The following is a 20,317-nucleotide window of genomic DNA, read 5'->3' on the forward strand; positions in this document are numbered from 1 at the left end:
GGTAAAAATGTGAGTTATTGTAGTTATTAGTCATTATATCTGGTGTTATTTCCTGATTTAAGTTAAGTTAAAGGGTGTCGTTTCAATCGCGAAAAAAGTAAGTTAATTTTTATTTATGCTGTTTTTAATCATATATCAGATAATCAAGTTTGTTTTCATTTCTAATCCTAAGTTCATATAAAATTGTTTCCTTTTTAGTGTGGTATCATGCAGTTCATAGTGTCAATGAAGCCAGGATAAATAACATAACCTTTAATTTATTTTCATAAACAAAAAAAATTTCTTATTGTAATAAAGAATCAAAATTTATTTTGATAATTAATTGTATATATTCTGAGAATTGAATTTTTAATAAAAACAATTAATTTGAAATTGAACTTATTTATTATATTTTAAAATAAAAGTATTTTTTATTTACATTGATGTATAATTTAGTTTTAAAATGAGTTTTTTATTTTTTAAATCTAAAATTAATCGTTCTAAGATGAAGTCTACATTTATTTTGAACTAAATGTTATCAAATCTTTAAATAAATTAATTTTTACTTGGAGTAAGTTAAATGTGCCTCCGTTTAAAAACTCGATGTATCGAAATGAATCGATATCGACTACATTTGAGAGAACGATGTTTTTAGAATGAGTTGGTATCTTCTAAAACCAAGAGCTAAATTTTCTTGAGCCAACCAAGTTGTTTTCTTGTTCGGAGAAACTAAAAACATTTAAAGCAAAAATTTATATTTTTAAATCAAAATTGAATTTCTTTATTGAAGAGCTTTATATACTCTAATTAAAAAAAAAAAAATTTTTTACCAAGAGAAAATTTTTTCAAACAAGAAAAGAGGATATTTTAATTTAAGAATTTATTTTTGGAAACGATTTTCTTCTTGACCCAAGAATTCCTTTTTTTGTGTGTGGGAATCGAACCCAGACCAATTCGGTATCGCGCCGAGTGCTCTACAAGTTGAGCTATCCGGCCCTATACTATATTCCGTTCAATTTGATCTATAAGTTATTGAGCCACATATATACATGTGTACGTAAAAAATAAAGTTCAGCCACAGTTGAACTTCGAGCTTTGAGACAAACTCGAACTTTCATACTGAGAACTTTCAAAAAATTTCTGAATTATGTACTTGAATTTTTAAATAATAGTTTAATATTAATTAATTATTATATATTTAAAATTAATTTTTATAATTTCTAACGGCTTACTATAACTTTCATAAAATAGTTTCAAAAATAAATGACCATTAAATTTAATATAAGTTCCCTTTAAAAATTTCCTGAATGAATGTTATTTCATGCCAAAAACAGAAGCTGATAAGACGAGAGACGTCTATAGAGTTTCCTGACTTTTTATAAATCGAAACAAAAGCTTTATCTCAACGATTCAACAAATTACAAATTATGAGTATTATTAATTTCAATTATTTCCACTGCGGAATATTAATATATATTTATATAGATTTAATTTATTTAATCAAATTTTGTCACAACTTTATACACTAAGAGAAAAAATAACTTTGAGAAATATGTTATTTTCTTCTTACAAGAAATTGTTATTGGAAATTTTAAATCTAATATATTTTTAGTGTAAAAATTTGAAGATTTAATTCAAATTCATTTTCTAAATCGAAGATATCTGAGCTCAGTTCGGGATACGCTGATCTTGTTTTTTATTGAAGTATTGCAAATAAATTTCGATTTTTTTCTTTGAAAAAAATTATTATTTAACTAAGATATGAAATTAATAATAAAAAAAATTTTGTTGATATATTTTTCAAAAAAATATTGTTTTTTAATGTATAATCAAATAACAAAAAAAATCAGAAAGAATATGATTCCGCACGAAATTATATATATACATACATATATCTATATATATATATATATATATATATATATATATATATATATATATATATGTATATATCCCGGAAAAATATGTATATATCCGGCTTATATATCTTTTGCATTGTCGTATGTATGCTACTCTGTCGGCATATATATACTTTTTTGTATGGGATATTTTATTATACTTTTATGACTTATTAATTACAATATTGCAATTTATATTTATATATTTATATTTAAATGTTTTATATTTATACGTTAATATAATATTTTACTACTATATATATCATTTTAAGTATAATGAATGAAGATTTTATGGAGCCATCATATAAAATAAATATGTATAAAGCAGGAATTAAGCGATGTGATGACATATTTAGTGATATGTAGTATAATCCATCATTTCCATTTTTTTAGTGATAGTCATTGCCACTATGAGGACAATATTATAATTATCATAAACGCGATTCGCAGATATAGATAATTTTATATATCTATAATAATTAATTATTATTATTGTTATTAATACAAGTAACAAACTTTATATAAATAATTATGTGCATGTATAATTAAAGCCCTATACGATCTTAGAAATAGTAATATAAATTGTAATTCTTGACATTTCGGTTGAGATTATATTATCTTAACTATCATCAGGTCAGTAAAGTTGTTTATACTAAGAAATTGTTTATCAAACTGTACACACATGCATTTTGCAATTTACACATTAATTTATTTTGCAATGGCTAAATTGATTATTCATAGTAAAGAACAGTGCACCGTCCTGATGTTTTACTCTATAACTAATAGAGGATTCTTTGACATTGTTATAATGCTTTATAATAGGCCACCTGAACCGTAATATTTATTTATTTATTTATTTATTTATTACGCCATATTGTCAGTAATAAGCTTTAATTACAGAGCACGTCGGAATGCCTTAAAAATTAATTTGGTAGAATTTTTTTTCCGTGATCGTATTTTTATAAAATTTACATATAGTCCAAATTTAGAAAAGAAGCTAATTTCAAATAAACACTTTAATAATTATGTAAAAAATTATTTTTTTTTGTAATTTGTTATTTATTTTGCAGCTGTTATTAATTTTTATAGTGATACAAAGTATCTAGAAAATTTCTCGTGTCATGTTGAATATATCACTCCGAAGGGATCGAATAAATAAAAAATCATCCACTTCGCGTTTACCCCGCGAATTATTTACCCCAGTGTAAGATTAATTATTTTAAAAAATTATTATATTTATACACAAACTAAAAATAAATATGTAATCAAAATGATTGAAGAAAGTTCAAAGTTAAATCTATATACATATTTCATAAAAATTACTTCTTTATGATACTGAAATTTAACCCTATACCCGATCAGTACCATTAGTCGGACACTTTAACTGATCGAAGCGTTTTTATAATTTTTATAAAAAAAAAAACTTCAAGTAAAAAAATTATCATTGATAAATACTGTTTTAAAAATCTCACTCAGGAGGCCATATTTTACATTAACGTTCGTTTGTTGGATTAAATGTATATGATTATATGTTATTCAGTATATATTCTTAATTTGTGAAGATTATAAATAAAGTAATATATTTTATAAATTATTCTCAAAATCAACCCGTGTAAAAATAAATTGTTGAGAAGGGTTAAAAAAGTTTTGGCTATTCTAAACTTCAAAACGTGACGCATCGACGAACTTTTTCTGAACGTTTTTCAAACATTAGAAAATTCAAAAGAAGAATCAATAAATATCCTAATATTATTAAGACATGCTAAAATAAGAAATGTTCAGAAATAGTTCAAAATCAGTTTTTTCTGAACGTATTTTCCACTGAGAAAAATGATGAAACCTAGCACTTTTAATGGAGCATCAAAAAAAGTTTACAAATGAGTAAAAAACATTACTTTGTACACGCTGAAAAGAAATGCTAACTATTGCCATCTTGCAATACAGAATGATTACCATCTGTATGTAATAATCATTATCATGCTTTTATGTTAGCTATTCGTTTCTCGTATAGTAACAATTACTATTGCCTATAGTAATAGTTACCATCTAGATAGTAATATTTCTTATGTCTGAAAAATTTTTGATTCTGCCTTTTAAGATGGTAATGATTATCATTACAGATAAGAATGGTTACTATCTAGATAAGAATGCTTACCATCTCCGATAGGAAAAGTTAACATAAAAGAATGAGAATCATTAAAATGTAAGGATGGGAATAGTTACTTCGTTAAGATGGCAAGTATTACCATTTTTTTCAGCGTGTAGTATTAAGTCAGTTTGTTTTTTTCTTTGTATTTTTAGAAATTCAAAAATCGTTTAAAAAAAGTTTGTCGTTGTATCAGGTTTTGAACTTTAGAATAGTCAACACTTTTTTTAACCCTTTTTCAACGAATTTTTTTACACGGTAATAAACTTATTATAGTTCAATTGGTATTGTTTTTGATGGAATAGGAGGCCATGTGTTGATCGAGTAATTGTACGTCACAACTTTTAGTGAGCAATTATGAATACACTTAACGACGTTATTTAAAAAAATTAATTATCAAGACTATCCTTCAAATTAAAATTTTTTTCGAATATTTAAAACTACAAAAAATTACTAAAAATAATGAGTTTTCATTTCATTTCCTAGTTTAAACCGACTGGTTTTAATATCACTTCAATGATAAGTGAGCGGGTAATGGATCCTTTACTTTATGAGATAAAATATTAAATTTTTTTTTTAGTTTTAATCAACAAAAATTTATAGCTAATGTATGAAATTAATAAATTGTATAGAAAAACATTAAACTTTCACAGTTTCATACTATAAAGAGTGACTCTGAAGGTGGTCAGTATAAAAATGTTGTCTTCATGTACGAATCCACATAGTCGAGGATATGTCTAGACCTTCCTGGAAAGGAAGACGGCGTTAGTTCGACTCTCCAGCGTACCCGTCACGCCCAACGGACTTGACTCTCACGAGCCAGCGTCATGGTACATTTATTATATTTCCACGTTTAGTTCTCTACGTTAACGTTGCGACGTGTGCGAGTAGGTAAGCCTATATAGTACTACCATACAAGCTACATATGCATGTAAACTATACTCTTCATACGTTTATCGTGCGTTTGGTTCTACACTACCACAGTCGTATAGTTAACGTCAATACGACTTTGACTTGGGAATTCACGTCGGCTCTTCGAGTTAAGAATTCACATCATATATTGGTCCAGAGTGTATGAGAAACAACCAAACACTGAGAGTTACTTCTCGCGCTTTGAATCGCGAGATTATTTACGAGCCAACTATATATAAGTCTTTCACGCGACCGGTTATCGTTTTTTACCTTTCCATCGTATTTTTAATATTTTAATTTTTTTTTGTTTTTGTTTATTAAATATCCAAATTTACTTTTTATTACATTCACATCTATTTGAATGAATTTAAAAGTGAATGAAGACTTTTTTTTACATATCATTTGAAGAGTCGGGAAGTTATTGGAGTCATCCCGAATTTTTTTTTTTTTTTTATAATACAAATTTAAAGAAATACATCAATTTAATTTGAAAATTAATCTTACACTTCTATATTTGAAAAAAAAAAATTCTAATTGTCTTCGCGAGAAGTTAAAAAATATATAATTGAATAAACAAAATGTGTGCGTGAGTGGTATCCAATTAAAGCAATTCAAAATTCGTTTTTTTTTTTGTAAAAAATTCAAATAATTAATAATTGTAAATTTTTTATCGACCACAAAATTGATAATATTTATTTTTTGTTACAAATTAATTTTAATTATAATTATTTACTTTTATTTATAAGTTTACACCACTGTGCTAAATTACAAATTACTGACTGAGATTCTAAATCAAAATTGTAAGGCCACGAGTTAATAAATTACCAAATTAATGTTAACTTCTCTGTGTTTCTAAGTTCCAATCATAAAATGAACGAAAAAATGCCTTAATAATCTATTGGTAGATCGCTGTCTCAATTAGCTTTTTCGTTTCACGTTTAGTGTCATCTTTATTGGTCAATTAGTTAAAGAAATGTCAGCAACAAAAAATTCAAAAAATGACCAAATTTCTTAACATTTGTTAAATAACATAAATTACTAATCTGAATGGTTATTATTTCTCGTTAGATCTATAGATCTATAGATAGATTATAATTAATTACGTGACGTATCGAAACGTAAGCGAGCATCTTTATGTGATTTATTTGAATAAATAAATTATAATTTGTTTTACAAATTTAACTTACTTATATTTTGTTGTTACTAAGTGATTGTACTTATGTATGTTGAGCAACTGAATGCACCTGACCAATTTTTTTCAGCTTTCTTTGAATTAAAATTTATTTTTTACGAATATTTTAACAAGTATTATAATTTAACATAATCAATTACAATGTAGCTAATAAAAATTTATGGAATAAAATTTAATCTAGTGGTTTGTCGAAATTACAATTCACATTGTAAATTTTATTCGGTATATTCGAAAAATTTCTGTTATTGGTAATGTTGATTATAATTCCATACAATCTCCATGTTATTATACCTATGGTAGTTTTTTTGTAATTTTCTATACAAAAAATACCGTTAAATTTTTTGAGTGTATCATAAATAAAATATTTTTGTGCACAGAGAGCCCAAAAACGTACGTGTTATATTTTTTCAAGCTCATTGAGCTCGAAAATAACGAGAAGTTTTGGGGCTGAACCGGAGGCTCAACCGGTTCCCAATTTTTTTTGTTAGAAAATTCTTTATATAAAATGGGTAATTAAAACTTCGTAAGTTACTTCAGCTATTATATAGAAAAATAATATTTTTTAGAAAATATTTATAGTTTTTAAAGTATTGATATTATACTTATTTCATAAAATTACATTTTAATAATTTTTTAATAAATATATATCATTTAAAAGTGTGTGAGTTGTCTACTTTCAACGCATCTGTTATCTACTTAAAGCTACATTGTAAGTTTAAATATAAGGTTTATATGTTTCAAAATATAAAGTTAATAATTTTTAACTTTCTCGAGATATGCATCATTATATACACATATCAATGAGTCCTGTATGATATTATCAAGATATATCAAACACTTGCAATACCACATTCTCTTATCATACAAAAAATTATATTCAACCTGAATATATTTATTTTCTCATAATTAATATGTCCAATCTAAATTTTTTTTCTACCTGTGACAAGTTTATTTAACAAAATTTAAAATGCCAATCAATCATTTGAATTTTATTTTGTTGATAATTAGTAATTAAATATGTATAATAAATAAAAATAGACTCTGTTTAAATAAACAATAAAATCTACTAATACTTGAATCTATCACTAAAAAATATTAAAACAAGAATCAGGAATAAATATATATTTACTCATCATACATTTATCAATACGGATGTTAAAATCAAACGAGTCATATTTGACGGCAGAATAAAATATTTCCAAGAAAAAATTTTTATGATCCATATTTTGATCGGCGAAAGGACCGAACTCTTTTGAAAAATAAATTTTATGTAGATTTTTTTGTTAGGTCAAAAAATATTTCAAATGTACCCGTCTTCTAACTTGTAATATATTTTATTTATAGTTTCTAATATTTATAGTATTTTGAATGGATATTTTAAGAAATACAATATTATATAAAAAATATAAAAATGAGGACTTAAAAATTTAGGGTATCATTCTAAAATTGGTTTCTACAAAAATGTCAAGGTTTACATTATAAACCACAATGTTTTTTAACTATACACAATAAATTTTTTACAGCGACTAGTCGAGGAAAGTTATGAATAGTATTGTTAATGATATAAGTATTTATGAAAAGTAATTAATCAAATCACTATTGATATTTATTTCTTATAAGAAAGTTTTCTTTCTTCGAATAGAGCAATAAAAATAATAAAAAGTGATTGTTAATCGCGATTAATGTAACACCTGCGCTATTGCTAAGATTTACTTCACATAAGATTTAATTTTTCCTCAAATAGAAGGCAAGATAGTCCCACTTTTTGCTCTATTTAATATAATAATACAAAATGACTATCATTTTTATGTTCAGTCAGATCACGAGAAATTTACAAACAATCGCTCGTCAATTGACGTCAAATATGATTTAGTCAACTTTTCGGTCAATTTTTTATAAAATAATTTCCTCGGTAATGTTAAATGTATGAGCACTTGTAATTGTAAGTAAACTGCAACTCATATCACTCAACATACGAACCGATGTTTTGATTTAAAAAAATTCGTAGAAAATTTCTCTTCACTTCTATCAAGATGCGAAATGACGGTAATAAATTTTTCGGTCAATTTTTTATAATATAATTTTATATAACTCATCTATAATTCAATTAATAACTCATATATTCTACAATAAAATAAAATTTCAGATTAAGTGATTGACAGATGTTTTTAAAAGTAATAAATATAACTAATTAATAAAAAACATATTTACCTGAAGAAATCATTCCGGCAAAATAATTTTGATTCACGTGAAAAACATTTTTCCTGAAGTTCGGTTCCACAATCGAAGCAACGCACACAGTCACCATGCCACGCTCGCTCCAAAACGTTAAGAAAAAATTTGTCCATTATTGGTTTCTTGCATCCTGCACACGACAGGAGCATTGCCAAACCACACCTCCCTGTAAAATAAACATCAATGTAATATATATTATTTAAGTTCTTTATGATTATTAGGGAAAGTTGAAAAATATATATACTTTAACATTAACATGAAAGATGTACAAGTGTACTGAAACTTTTAACGTCATTTTGTCATTAAAATATACTAAAAAAAATTATCGAATTATTAAATATGTTGTTCTACAAGAATTACAAACAGTATTTTCAAAAAATCTTTTCATTTTTATTTTCTCGTCTTTCGTATACCAAAAAAATTCATCAATAATTCAATGATTTTTCACTAAATCTTTAAAGTGCGATAAAAACGTACTATACTAAGGTGACATCAGAATTTATACTCGAATAATCTTATAAGTAAAAAATTAAAATCAATATTGATAGTAAATAGATTTTTTTTTTTTTGAGCAAAGTGATTTCGGAGTCACTCGGATTTTATATTTCGGTACAATATAAAATGACATTTCGTGGTATGGTTGATGTAAGTTCAATGGTAGTTTGTGGCTCAGGAAAATTGTATTAATGGTTTTTAAATTTATACTCTATACATATAATAAGAATAATAGTAGAAACAAAAATCAGTTTTCTAAAGTGTTCTAACGGTAAACTATTTCTTCAAAGACCAAATAATATAATGAAATATTTAGATTAGAGAAATAGATCATTTTTAAGAATAATTATTTTTAAATAAAAAATATACGCATGTAATAATAAAATAAACTACTTGTTATTAGTAGATTGTATAATTTTTTATAAATCATAAAAACTAAAAGAATTAATTTTAAAAAATTGTTGTAAATATCTAATTTACTTTGAAGAAAAAAATTTGTTTGAAAAAATGAATTATTTTGGGTAAAAAAAATGATTTAATTAATGTATGATATAATTTTATTATCGACATTTATTTTAAATTATGTAATTAATATTAATTGATATCAATAATAAAAATATTAATAAATCAAAAGTTTTATCAAATCATGCTATAGAAAATATATATGTATACATGTGGGTATATTAAAAAAATATATATTTTAATGTTATAATGATTATATTATGCAGTTTAATTTATTTTCACGGCAAACTTTAATGATGTTTTGAATATGTTTTTAAATTATAACTAATGTTGTATACATCAATAAATCAATTTATCAACATGTCTATAAATGCGCGTATCGGTCTACTGTTTCGAGAGACATGTCATCAATATACTGACTGTTTCTACTTAAACGTTAGCGCCTGTACACGAAATCGATCTGCTTTTCAGACTAGACATGTACCTTATCTACTGCTCCTTATTGAGAATTTGAGACACTTGCTTTATAATTTTAATAAAACATTTAAATTAATTTCCCAAGTGCAATTATATATAAGAATAAAAAGAAAATTTCCTATGATTAATTAGCCAAAATTTACTAAAAATTAGATAGACGAAAAAAAATTTTTTCTACACAAATGACACTTGCTACAAAAAATCAATTCTTCTTATCGGTATCAATTTAATTACACTGTAAAAAAATCGGTATAAAACTACACTACCCCGGTGTTAAAGTTATCGATGCGTCAAATTTTTCTCAGTGTTAAGCGGTGTTGAAAAAAAAAGTAGCTTTTTTGTGGGAGTATCGGAAGTCGAATTGTTTTCTAATTTAAAAAAAAAAAAAACTTTTTATTGTTTCAAAAATTAATGATACGACAGATTTGCCAATTTATGAAGACATCCAAAGAATATTCGTCCCCATTGACATTTTAATGGTATTGTATAAAATATGAGAAATAGATTTTTATGATTCAAGTCTCGTTACGAACTAAATCACCAGGAAAACAAATAAAATTATCAATGATTATAACTTATCATCTTTAAATCGGTTATTACCTTATGAAAAACGTAAGAGTTATGATAAAAGTAATTATTATATTGTTCTTAAATATTTTCCGAGGCGAAATCTAAGGCATACTTCGAACCTAAATGTGCATTGAAAACGTAAATTAGACTTTTTAAGACATAATCATTGTAAAAGTTTGCGATGAACCAACTTAGACTTATAAAGACATGCATTAGACCTACAAAGACATATGTTATTGTGAAACGAACGAGCTCAGAATTTTTGAAATCGACTCTCTGTTGATCTCAAGCTGTTTCTAGGTATAATTCTACTTCTAGAGGTGTAACTAATATACTGATAAAATCGTTGGATCACTTGCAGCAATTTTGTAGTAGCCTTTGAATTTTTTGAATCGACCCTCTGTTAGTCCCAGGCTGCCTGTGGGACCCAATATATCCTTGGGAGTCATTAGCCCACTGGAGAGATGACTGCATCACTTGCATCAATTCTCCAGTAGTCCGTGAATTCCATAATTTTACCTTTTTATAGTATTCCTTGCAAGTCCTTCTTTTAGGTCTAATTCATGCCTCTATAAGTCTAAGTAGGTTCAATTCAACCCTTTGTAAGTATAAGAAGGTTCATTCCAAGTTTTGAGAATGCCTTAGATTTCGACTCGGGTTAATTTGATGTGTTCAAAAATTTAAGCGATTTGTTCAGACTAATAAAAGTGGTATTGCTTATTTTATAGGTAATCAAATTATTTTAATCTCAATTAACGATAATTTCGTAATTCTATCGAAAAATTATTATTATTATTTTTTACTATTTTGTAAATCTTAAAATACTTGTACTCACATCCTTATATACTTCGATCAGAGTTAATTTATTCCGCATGCATGTACACCGTTTTAATACCGATTGAAGTAACACTGCTCGACGGTGTCAATTTATTTTAACACCGCTTTTTTTACAGTATCCTTGTATTATTTATAAAATCCTGTTCATAATATCATAATTTATCCTAATCGTGATAGAGCAGTTCTTATGCCTTATATTTTACTGTATAATTATAAAAATTCCCATGTTCCATTGAAATAAATCGTTTTATTCAATTTTATTTTTTTTTTTTTTTTTTGTATTTATAATTAACATGTGAAGTTTAACCGAGTTTTGGCCGTACTTTTCTTCATTTAAACTATTTTCAGACTTCGTTTCATAATTTTTAGTCTGGTTTTCGTCGCATCTTTAGATCAAAATCAGACTTTAGTTTCGTAATATTTAGCCTTCTTGGCATGACGGCCCACCCTTAAAAATTATTTTAAAAAAATATTTTTGTTGTACAATTTATTATTCTCGATTTAAATTAACATAAAAAAATTTTTTCTAAAATACGACGATTTTTTCTTTAAAAAATTTATAAAATAAAAATTTTTTTTGTTATAAAAAATAAATTTATTTCATTGGATTTTCTATATGGGTATCTTATTTTATTTGAATAGTCTAACTTTCCTAATCAACTCTAAATTTCAAATGAACCGTCGACAAAATTATTTTTGTCTTTACCAAATTTTTGAACTGGGCCGTCGTGTTCTGGTCTTCCCTATATTAGTAGAAGAATTGGACAAGAAAAAAATTCTTACTTAAAGCCATCTATCGAAGTGCCAAAAATGAGTCCAATTACAAGAGCAATCTTGTACACTGAGCAAAAAAAGGCCCGGACTAAACTAAAAAGTATATAATCTTTTGAGTCACCAATTATATTGAACAATTATTTTAATCAACTAGACATTTAACTTGACAAAATTAATGTCGCATACAAACAAAGTTTTATTGATATTTATTTTTACGACTCTCTAAAATTGAATTCGTAAAAATTAGTAAAAAAAAAAACAAAATGTTCACTATTTACTAGTAGATTTCGTTAACTAAAGAGTAATTATTAATTTTCACCATAAATATAATAAAAAAATTATTTTTAATAACAATATGATGATTTTTAGAGTAAAGGAATTTTTTTTAATTATATTAATAAATTATTACGATAAAAGATCATTTATTGATAAAAATTAATAAAGTAAATTCTTAAGTCAAGATTATTTGTCTTATGTTACCTAAAAGTCTTTTTTAACTCAAGGTACAGCTATCGTAGCAAAATACGTCCGGCTATATATAATAGCGATCTGTTTTGCCACCGCTTGCTCCAAGATGCTGTCGTCACTAAAGTTTATTTCTTACTAACTATAACTTTCAACTAGTTGTCTAGTATCGTAATAATCAGAAAACTTTATCGCGATGATCGAAATAATTTTTTTTTCGATGATAGTAATCAGTACACTGTAATAAATTGGGAGTGAATACGGAGTAATTATGAATTTTATTTCAATTCGTATCAATTCCGGCCTGGAGTTTTAATGTTAAAAATATAACTTTCCTTTGGAGTAATAAATCCGCTCCCACATTCACTCCAGATTTAATCCGCAAATTTTTACAGTGTAATTTATATAAATTAAGTGTCATTTATTACTAAGCACATATAATAAAGATTTAAATACTTGATATGTTCTCACGCAAATTTTTGGGGTGTAAGTTTTATTAAAAAAAGTTCTGCGTAACATAATCCATATACATTTAAAAGAAATATGGTTATTATTTGAATATGATAAGGATTTTTTATCATGATAATTTATGTATAAAAATGACTATATATTAATAATTAATACTTTTATAAATTAAAGTATTAATTATTAATTTATCATAAAATAGCCTCTCAGTAAAAAATTATAATTACTGAATCAAAATGATTGATTTGTTTTTAAATAGGTACGTATATATTAACTTCGATTATGATATTTTTTAATAGTATTTATCCTATATATGTATATAAATTATGTATTAAATTACTACCCATTTTTATTCATTAAATTTAATTACCTTTTTTTTATATTAAAATCATATATATGCATACAAATATGTAACATAGAATAATAAATATTATATTGTACAAGTTAAATGAGGCAGTTTTGTATTAAATGCATTTATTAAATATATTGTACATGTAATTTTTCAAATCTGGTCAATGAATGAAATTTCCCAATAAAATGTTATTGTTTAACTTAAAATTGAATTTCGTTTAATACACTGTAAAGAATTTACAAGGTGAATCTGGAGTGAACGCGGAGTAAATGATTTTTTTTAAATTCTCTTCCTTCACTCTCTAAACATGAATTCGTGAAAATAAGTGAATATTTCACTGATTCAAAGTGCAAATCGAACCACTAATTTCAAAAAGTGGTTCGATTGGCACTCCGGATTAGTAAATATTCATTCATTTCACTTATTCATGTTTAGAGAGCAGGAGTGAATTTTTTACTCCAAGAGGGGGTTTTGGAAAATATTAATTATATAAAAAAAACTCTGTAAAAATTATAAATCGTCGAAAGGCGAAATAGTTTTTAAAAATTATAAACTGATAATGGAAACCTTCATACTTATGAAGTTAAAGAAATAGACTTTATTTTCCATCATTAATTCAAAACTTTCCTGATATATAGCTTACATCAACCGTACCACGAAATGACATTTTATGATGTACTGAAATATAAAATATTCTGATAAAAACTATATGTAAAAACTTTGGGGAGTAACCGCGGATTGAAATAAATTCCAGATCACTCCGCTGAAAAAACAAAGTCTCTATTTACTCCGTATGCGGAGTGATTTTTAAAAAAAAACTCCGAAACTCCAAGTGACGGAGTGAATTCGGATTTAAATAAAATCAACATATTCACTCTGAATTCACTTCCGATTTTTACAGTGTATATACATATTTTATTTGATCTTCAAAGTTTTAAATGTTTATTTCTTCACTTCCTCACATGTTTTTATATTGTTGTCGTTAAAAACTTTTTCAAGTACATTGTACTTAATATTTTTGTTTATTTTTAAACCTAGTTCTTTACTTTACTAAGCCACTTCCTTCATCTTTCTTTATACTTTCATGAATTCCTCGCGGTTTTCTCTGATGGGCGGAGCTAGTCCCTTACTACCGGCGCTGTCATCCGAGCAACTACCCCTTCTGCTTGTTAACCCTCACATTCCCCTTTATCGACATCCTCCCTCGTGCGAATCACGACCTTTTACACTGTTCTTCGAACTTTCATACCGAATTTTATTCTAAAATATTTTATAAATGTAAATATGAATTTTATTTTTATTAAAAGTTATAAAAAAAAATCAAATTTTCAAATGTGTACTTTTTTATAAATTTTTATAGTTTTATTGCTATTTTATATGCTTATAAAATGTATGACTCTTATTTAAAGAAGTATGTATAGATGTTAAAAAAGTATATTAATTTATTTTGTGCATCATATAATAAAAGAACAATAGATGATAAACGCTGCTATTATTAAAACATATGTACCCTTGAAATAAAATCCAACGGGATGCAAATCATTCTCGCTATACGACTCAAGAAAGTTTATGATCTTTAATATATATAGTGACGATATATGGGCAAATATTATAGCGATAGGTGTTTATCGAGGTCGTTAAATATAAAAAATAAAAATTTCTGTTAATCGATATTAAATTGATACTTAAAAGTTAAAATTAAAAATTATTTTTCAAGTCTAAAATCTCAAACAATAGATTAATTGTTATAAATAACCATTAAAATTTTCATTAATAAATGTATATACTAAATACTTGTAATTAAAGTCTTATATTTTTAAAATTCTATCAAATTATATTTTACTTCTTTCTTTCAATAAAAAATTTCAATCAAATAAAAAAAATAAGAAATTCATATTATTTATCGTATTGAAAAAATTAATTGATGTCCTGTAATTTTTACTTTATAAAAAGAATTTATAAATCAGGGGTATATTTGATATTTTTTTCGAATTTTGATATTAATATATATTCTAGTTTAAAATTGTTGACTTAAATTCGAGAACACAAAAATTTTCATTCATAAATTAATTTCAAATTTAAGGGGAAACGCCACCGAACCTCTTTCTTACACTCAGAAAAATAAACGGGACTTTCTTTGTGGCACTCGTAGAGTAAATCAGAATTTTAAAACAATTTTTCTCGGAGACGAATTATAGAATTTTTGAATTTATGAAATTTTTAGCCCCCTATTAAGGTTTCAAAAAACGCTAAAGATTCTCTACTTCAGGTTTCCAGTGTTTGCCTGTGAATGAAATTTAATTGAAAATCGGTTAACTTTACCCCTTTAAAATAAGGAAAACTTTAACCACGTATATTTCATGAATGAAAATGTGTGTGATTTGTGAAAAATTTTTGTGTCGCTTTTTAAAAACTGTTGTACTGACATTGTCTACAAGTAATAACAAAAAAATGAGTAATTTCCCTGCAATACATTGTTATCATTTATCTATCGATCTTTTATTGGAATATATTTAAATTCCGCTGACACATCAACTAATACCTATGGTTGAAAATATCCGTCACACATATTTACAAATATTATCCTCACATAATTTACGATGAACAATATGAACAATTGAACATACATATATATACTTATTAGACAGAATAAAATCGTTTTAGCAATTTAATCGAAAACTAATGACTTTATATATTATTTGAAGAATCCAATTTCTCCAACTATTTTTATGAGAATATATTTGATGTTAATAATATTTTTAAAAGAGTACAACTATCAAAATCAAATCCAAGCTTGAATTTATACCGGTTATCTTAGAGTATAATATTGAAACGCGATTCATAAATCGAAAATAAAAAAAGTAAAAACGAAGGATTGCAAGATAATTTAAAGAATAAAAAAATGAAAGAATGAATGGGGAGTAAAATTGGCAGTAATTTAGGTATCTTACCAATATTATGGGCCTGGGTGAGAGCGAGGGGGGCACAACGGGAGCCTCCAAGAGTGGCTTCCCTTAATCGGGGGGTGCTGCTCACGGTGACCCCAGGGGCACCTCCCCCGGCCCCAGCAACCCCGTACCCCTCCACCTCCCCAGCCGCGGCAGCGGCCGCCCCCACCCCCACTCTCTCGGCGGTTAAGGGACCACTGATACGACCACCTTCCACTAACCCGAACCTTTCGAACGGTCCCGAGGGCCCCAGCGCACCCACTTTTACTGCAGTTATATCCGACACGCGGATCACTCACAATACACGCACTACAAATTTTTTAAATTAAACTCCAACACCGTAACACTAATATATCAAAAAATAAATAATAAATAATTATTTTACACAATAACAATTTATTTATATTTCTTATTTTTTATTTCATTTGCTGCACAAACACATGTTTACAATATATATACATATATATTTTTTTTTTTATTATAATAAAAATAATAATTTTTTTTTATTTTGGCAGCATCTAAAAAATTAAACCCACGATATTTTATGTAAAATCAATTAATTAATAAATCCAAATAATGTTGGAATCATTGAACTTGAAAAAAATATCATCATTACATTTTTTACTGAATTTTTATAAATTCTTATCACATTAAATCGTCATCACCATCACAATACAACAATAAATATATGATGCTCCATATTAAACGGATATTGTCACGAAAAACTTATTATGATTTTCAAATAGTATTTCCACAACAAAGTCCGACGGATAATTAGCGGCATACTTTATTCATATATTTTTTATATACATAAAAATTTTACTTTATACTTTCACAGTAATCCTTTTTTGTTTTGTTACAAATTTTATGTTTATATTAATTACTATACAACACACTAGTACATAAGTTCATATTTTGTTTTATAATAACAATATATTTAAATGTTAAATTAATAAACACGCGTTTGATGCCGGCGAAAATCGTGAAATAATTTAAGGGTTGAATAAACATAAGAAATTTCAAACACACTCGCTTCGAAGTTCGCCAGCCAACTGGCCGCACCTGGAACCGAGAACCCCACCTCGATATATGATGGGCTGAAAAGCCGCGGATTCAGTCACGCCCACAACAGAATCTGTATCCCATAGCGAGTCTTGGCTATTGGCTGAAAAGCCCGTAAAAAGGCGTATTTCTCCCCCGACAATATTCGACATCGGCTTTAGAATGGCTGCTGTACGAATACTAAGGAAATATAAACCTCTGAGAGGGAGAAATACTGGGGATGGACCAGCTTCCGTCCGCGACAGTAGCAAAGGATGGTGGCGGCTGCCGATGGTGCCGCCTCGTGACTGGTTAACTATCGATCCTTCGAGCAAAGTGAGTTTAAACACTAAGCACTATCAAAATGCTACAGGTTACTACGTCACACTTTCAAAAGAGAATAACTTCTCGTCAATGTTTTATGCATCTTCATTCTTTCAATTATCATTATTATTTCATTTTTTTTTATGCATCGTTTTTTCATCACTACGACCACCTTAAAAAAATTTTAAAACTTCCGCTTTGCTGAAAGATTTGCAGTAATTTATGCAACGTAAATTAATCCTTTCACGCATAAGAGACACATTTGTCCCCGCATAATTTTTCCGATTTACAATAATATACTGGCCAAATAAAATCTTTTTTAGATTTATAATTTTTAATTTTTGATACTTTTTCAAGTTTTCGCGGAACACCTTCACATGTAATGGTAAAATTTAGTAATAGAAAAAATACAGTGCGCTAAACGTCGCTTGCAAAATTGCACAAATAATACATGCTCTCCATGTGATGCTCATTTATGTTATACTTCAGATCGTAATTTTTTTTGTAGAATTTCATAATATTTAATATTATAAATAAGTATATATATTTAATAAATTGTATTTTCTGCCATAGTTTGTCTTTATTTTTCAATAAAAGCGCGAAATAATTTATTGTAATCAATTGAAAAATGCATACCTGAAGGCATAGAGGGATATATGTGTTCCCATTCCAAAAACACTAAAATATACCCAATTTCTGTCTTATGTATTACTTTTATATTGAATTAGATCAAAATAGATAGATATTAATAAACAAAAATATTTTTACTGTCTTGGAATAGTTATGAACGTGTAAGGGTTAATATATGAAAATATATTATTTGATTTAAAAAAAAAAATCAAACATTTTGTAAAAAAAAATATCAATTTGTAACAAATAATTGTTTTATCCTTAAAAACTAAAGTTTATAATTTTATACATCATAGAATCTCATAGATAACACTTATTGAAGTAAAAACCGCATAATTTTAGTGAAAATATCTAACTGCATCGTGTACAGGTGACCAATGCTTATTTTTTAACGTCAAAAAAAAATAAAAAATCACTAATGTAAGTCTTAATGTGAAGAAAATAAAAAAAAAAAAAAAAATGTTTACCACACCTGACTTCTTGGAAGACTTTGTAGTTATCCATAGTTATTATCCATCATTGCTTTGTGGTCAGAATAGCCACAAAACCAATGCCTGCGTGTACGCATATAACATCAAAGTACCATTATTTTATGCATATTTGATGATTACATCTAATTATTTCAAAATTTATATTTTAGCTGACTTTCTCTTCTTAATAAACTCATAATATTTTTAAAAAATTTTTTTACATCATTTTTTTCTCAAACAATTTAATTCAAATCTGAAACATTAAGTCAACTTTTTTTGGATACAAAATTTTTATTACATAAAAATAATACCAAAAATCTTACATACCTTTAAAATATTTTTTGTTTATTAATTCATTTTTGTTATTTGATAAGTATCAATACTTCATATTTTAAATACGTGTACTTTGTCTGACATTAAAGTAAAAATCTACTGAAGTATAATTATAGTAGATATAGTAATTATAGATCAGACAGGGAATATTTCGTAACTGGTCAGACATGCGGAATTTATTTATATCAATTAGTATCAATTTTTAATTCAATTAATTAATTAAGATAGAATGTTTTAAAGAATTTTTTCTTTTACCTCTTATCTTTGTTTCTTTAAAATATTATTGTAAATCTAAACATACAAAAAAAAATAACTTTTAGTGAACACTTGAAAATATTTAAAAAATAATAATTATCAGAAAATAATTATAAAATGTTGTTATAAATAATTATTAAATGTATTATATCCCTTCAGCTAATCAGTGATTTTATAGAACATTAGATGTAGTAAAAAAAATGTGAGTATATTTACAATTTTCAAAGGGACATGTGGTGTCACTCGGCGGATCTTTTTTAAAGTAAATTGATTACTTTGACTCATAGGATAATAGGCCGTAATTTAAATAAAATTAAATATTACTTCATTTAATACTTAAATTCAAATGATCCCGATGATCCTGAAGTTAGCAGACACAGTAATTTTTGGATTTTTTTTTATCAAATCAATTACAAAAAACCAAAAACTAAAAATATGCACATGTAGAAAATTTAAAAAACTGCAAGTGCAATTTTTTAAAATATTTTTTTTTTTATAATTTATTGTTTAAAAAAAATAAAAAAATTATTAGACGTCGGCTAAATTCAGTATCTTATGATCCCGCCGAATAGTTTTTTGTTTAACTTAATATTAAGAGGCCAAAAGTACGTAAATAAACAAAAACAAAGTACTCGGCATATTGTATTGTAAACTGAAAAAATTACTACTGTGATTTAATTTATTTTAAAAATTAAACAAGCAAGAACAAGATTTCTTATTTTACAATAAGATATGGAATGCACTAGTTTTTTAAAAATTTTATTTGTCATCATTTTATTGACATTTTGGGATAGCAGAAAATTGACTGCTAAATAATTTACTGCTAAATAAATAAAATAAAATACATATTATTACACAGAATTAACTACTACATAGTGAGTATTTTACAATCGCTGAAAACAAAGAGAGGAATTCTCCAAAGAAGTTGATGTCAGTAGAGTGTTGATTTATCAACCTAGCAATTATATTTCTAGATCCATGATAGATATACAATATCGGTCATTAATTCTTGCGCGGTAGCATAACATCGGGAAAAAAAAAACTTCTCTAAAGGAAA

The 20,317-nt window shown here is 26.2% G+C and overlaps 1 protein-coding gene across 7 annotated transcripts in view; it reads right to left on the minus strand.

Annotated features, from left to right (window-relative positions):
- The window catches only part of LOC130671563 (LIM/homeobox protein Lhx5-like), a 38,103-nt gene extending 18,998 nt beyond the window's left edge, over window positions 1-19,105 (minus strand). For 5 of the 7 annotated variants that reach the window (XM_057475529.1, XM_057475530.1, XM_057475527.1 and 2 more), the window contains exons 1-2: window positions 16,211-16,354; window positions 8,339-8,528 (exon numbers count right to left, since the gene is read on the minus strand). In XM_057475529.1, the coding sequence (XP_057331512.1) occupies window positions 8,339-8,511 (173 nt within the window). In that variant the 5' untranslated portion in view covers window positions 8,512-8,528; window positions 16,211-16,354. Of the gene's footprint in view, window positions 1-8,338; window positions 8,529-12,457; window positions 12,478-16,210; window positions 16,355-18,674; window positions 18,926-18,999 lie in introns of those variants that run through there. The other 2 variants (XM_057475525.1, XM_057475526.1) reach the window with 2 other exon arrangements.
- Window positions 19,106-20,317: the final 1,212 nt, after the last annotated feature.

This window comes from Microplitis mediator, chromosome 7 (assembly GCF_029852145.1).
Source record: "Microplitis mediator isolate UGA2020A chromosome 7, iyMicMedi2.1, whole genome shotgun sequence".
NCBI classification, from domain to species: Eukaryota; Metazoa; Arthropoda; class Insecta; order Hymenoptera; family Braconidae; genus Microplitis; species Microplitis mediator.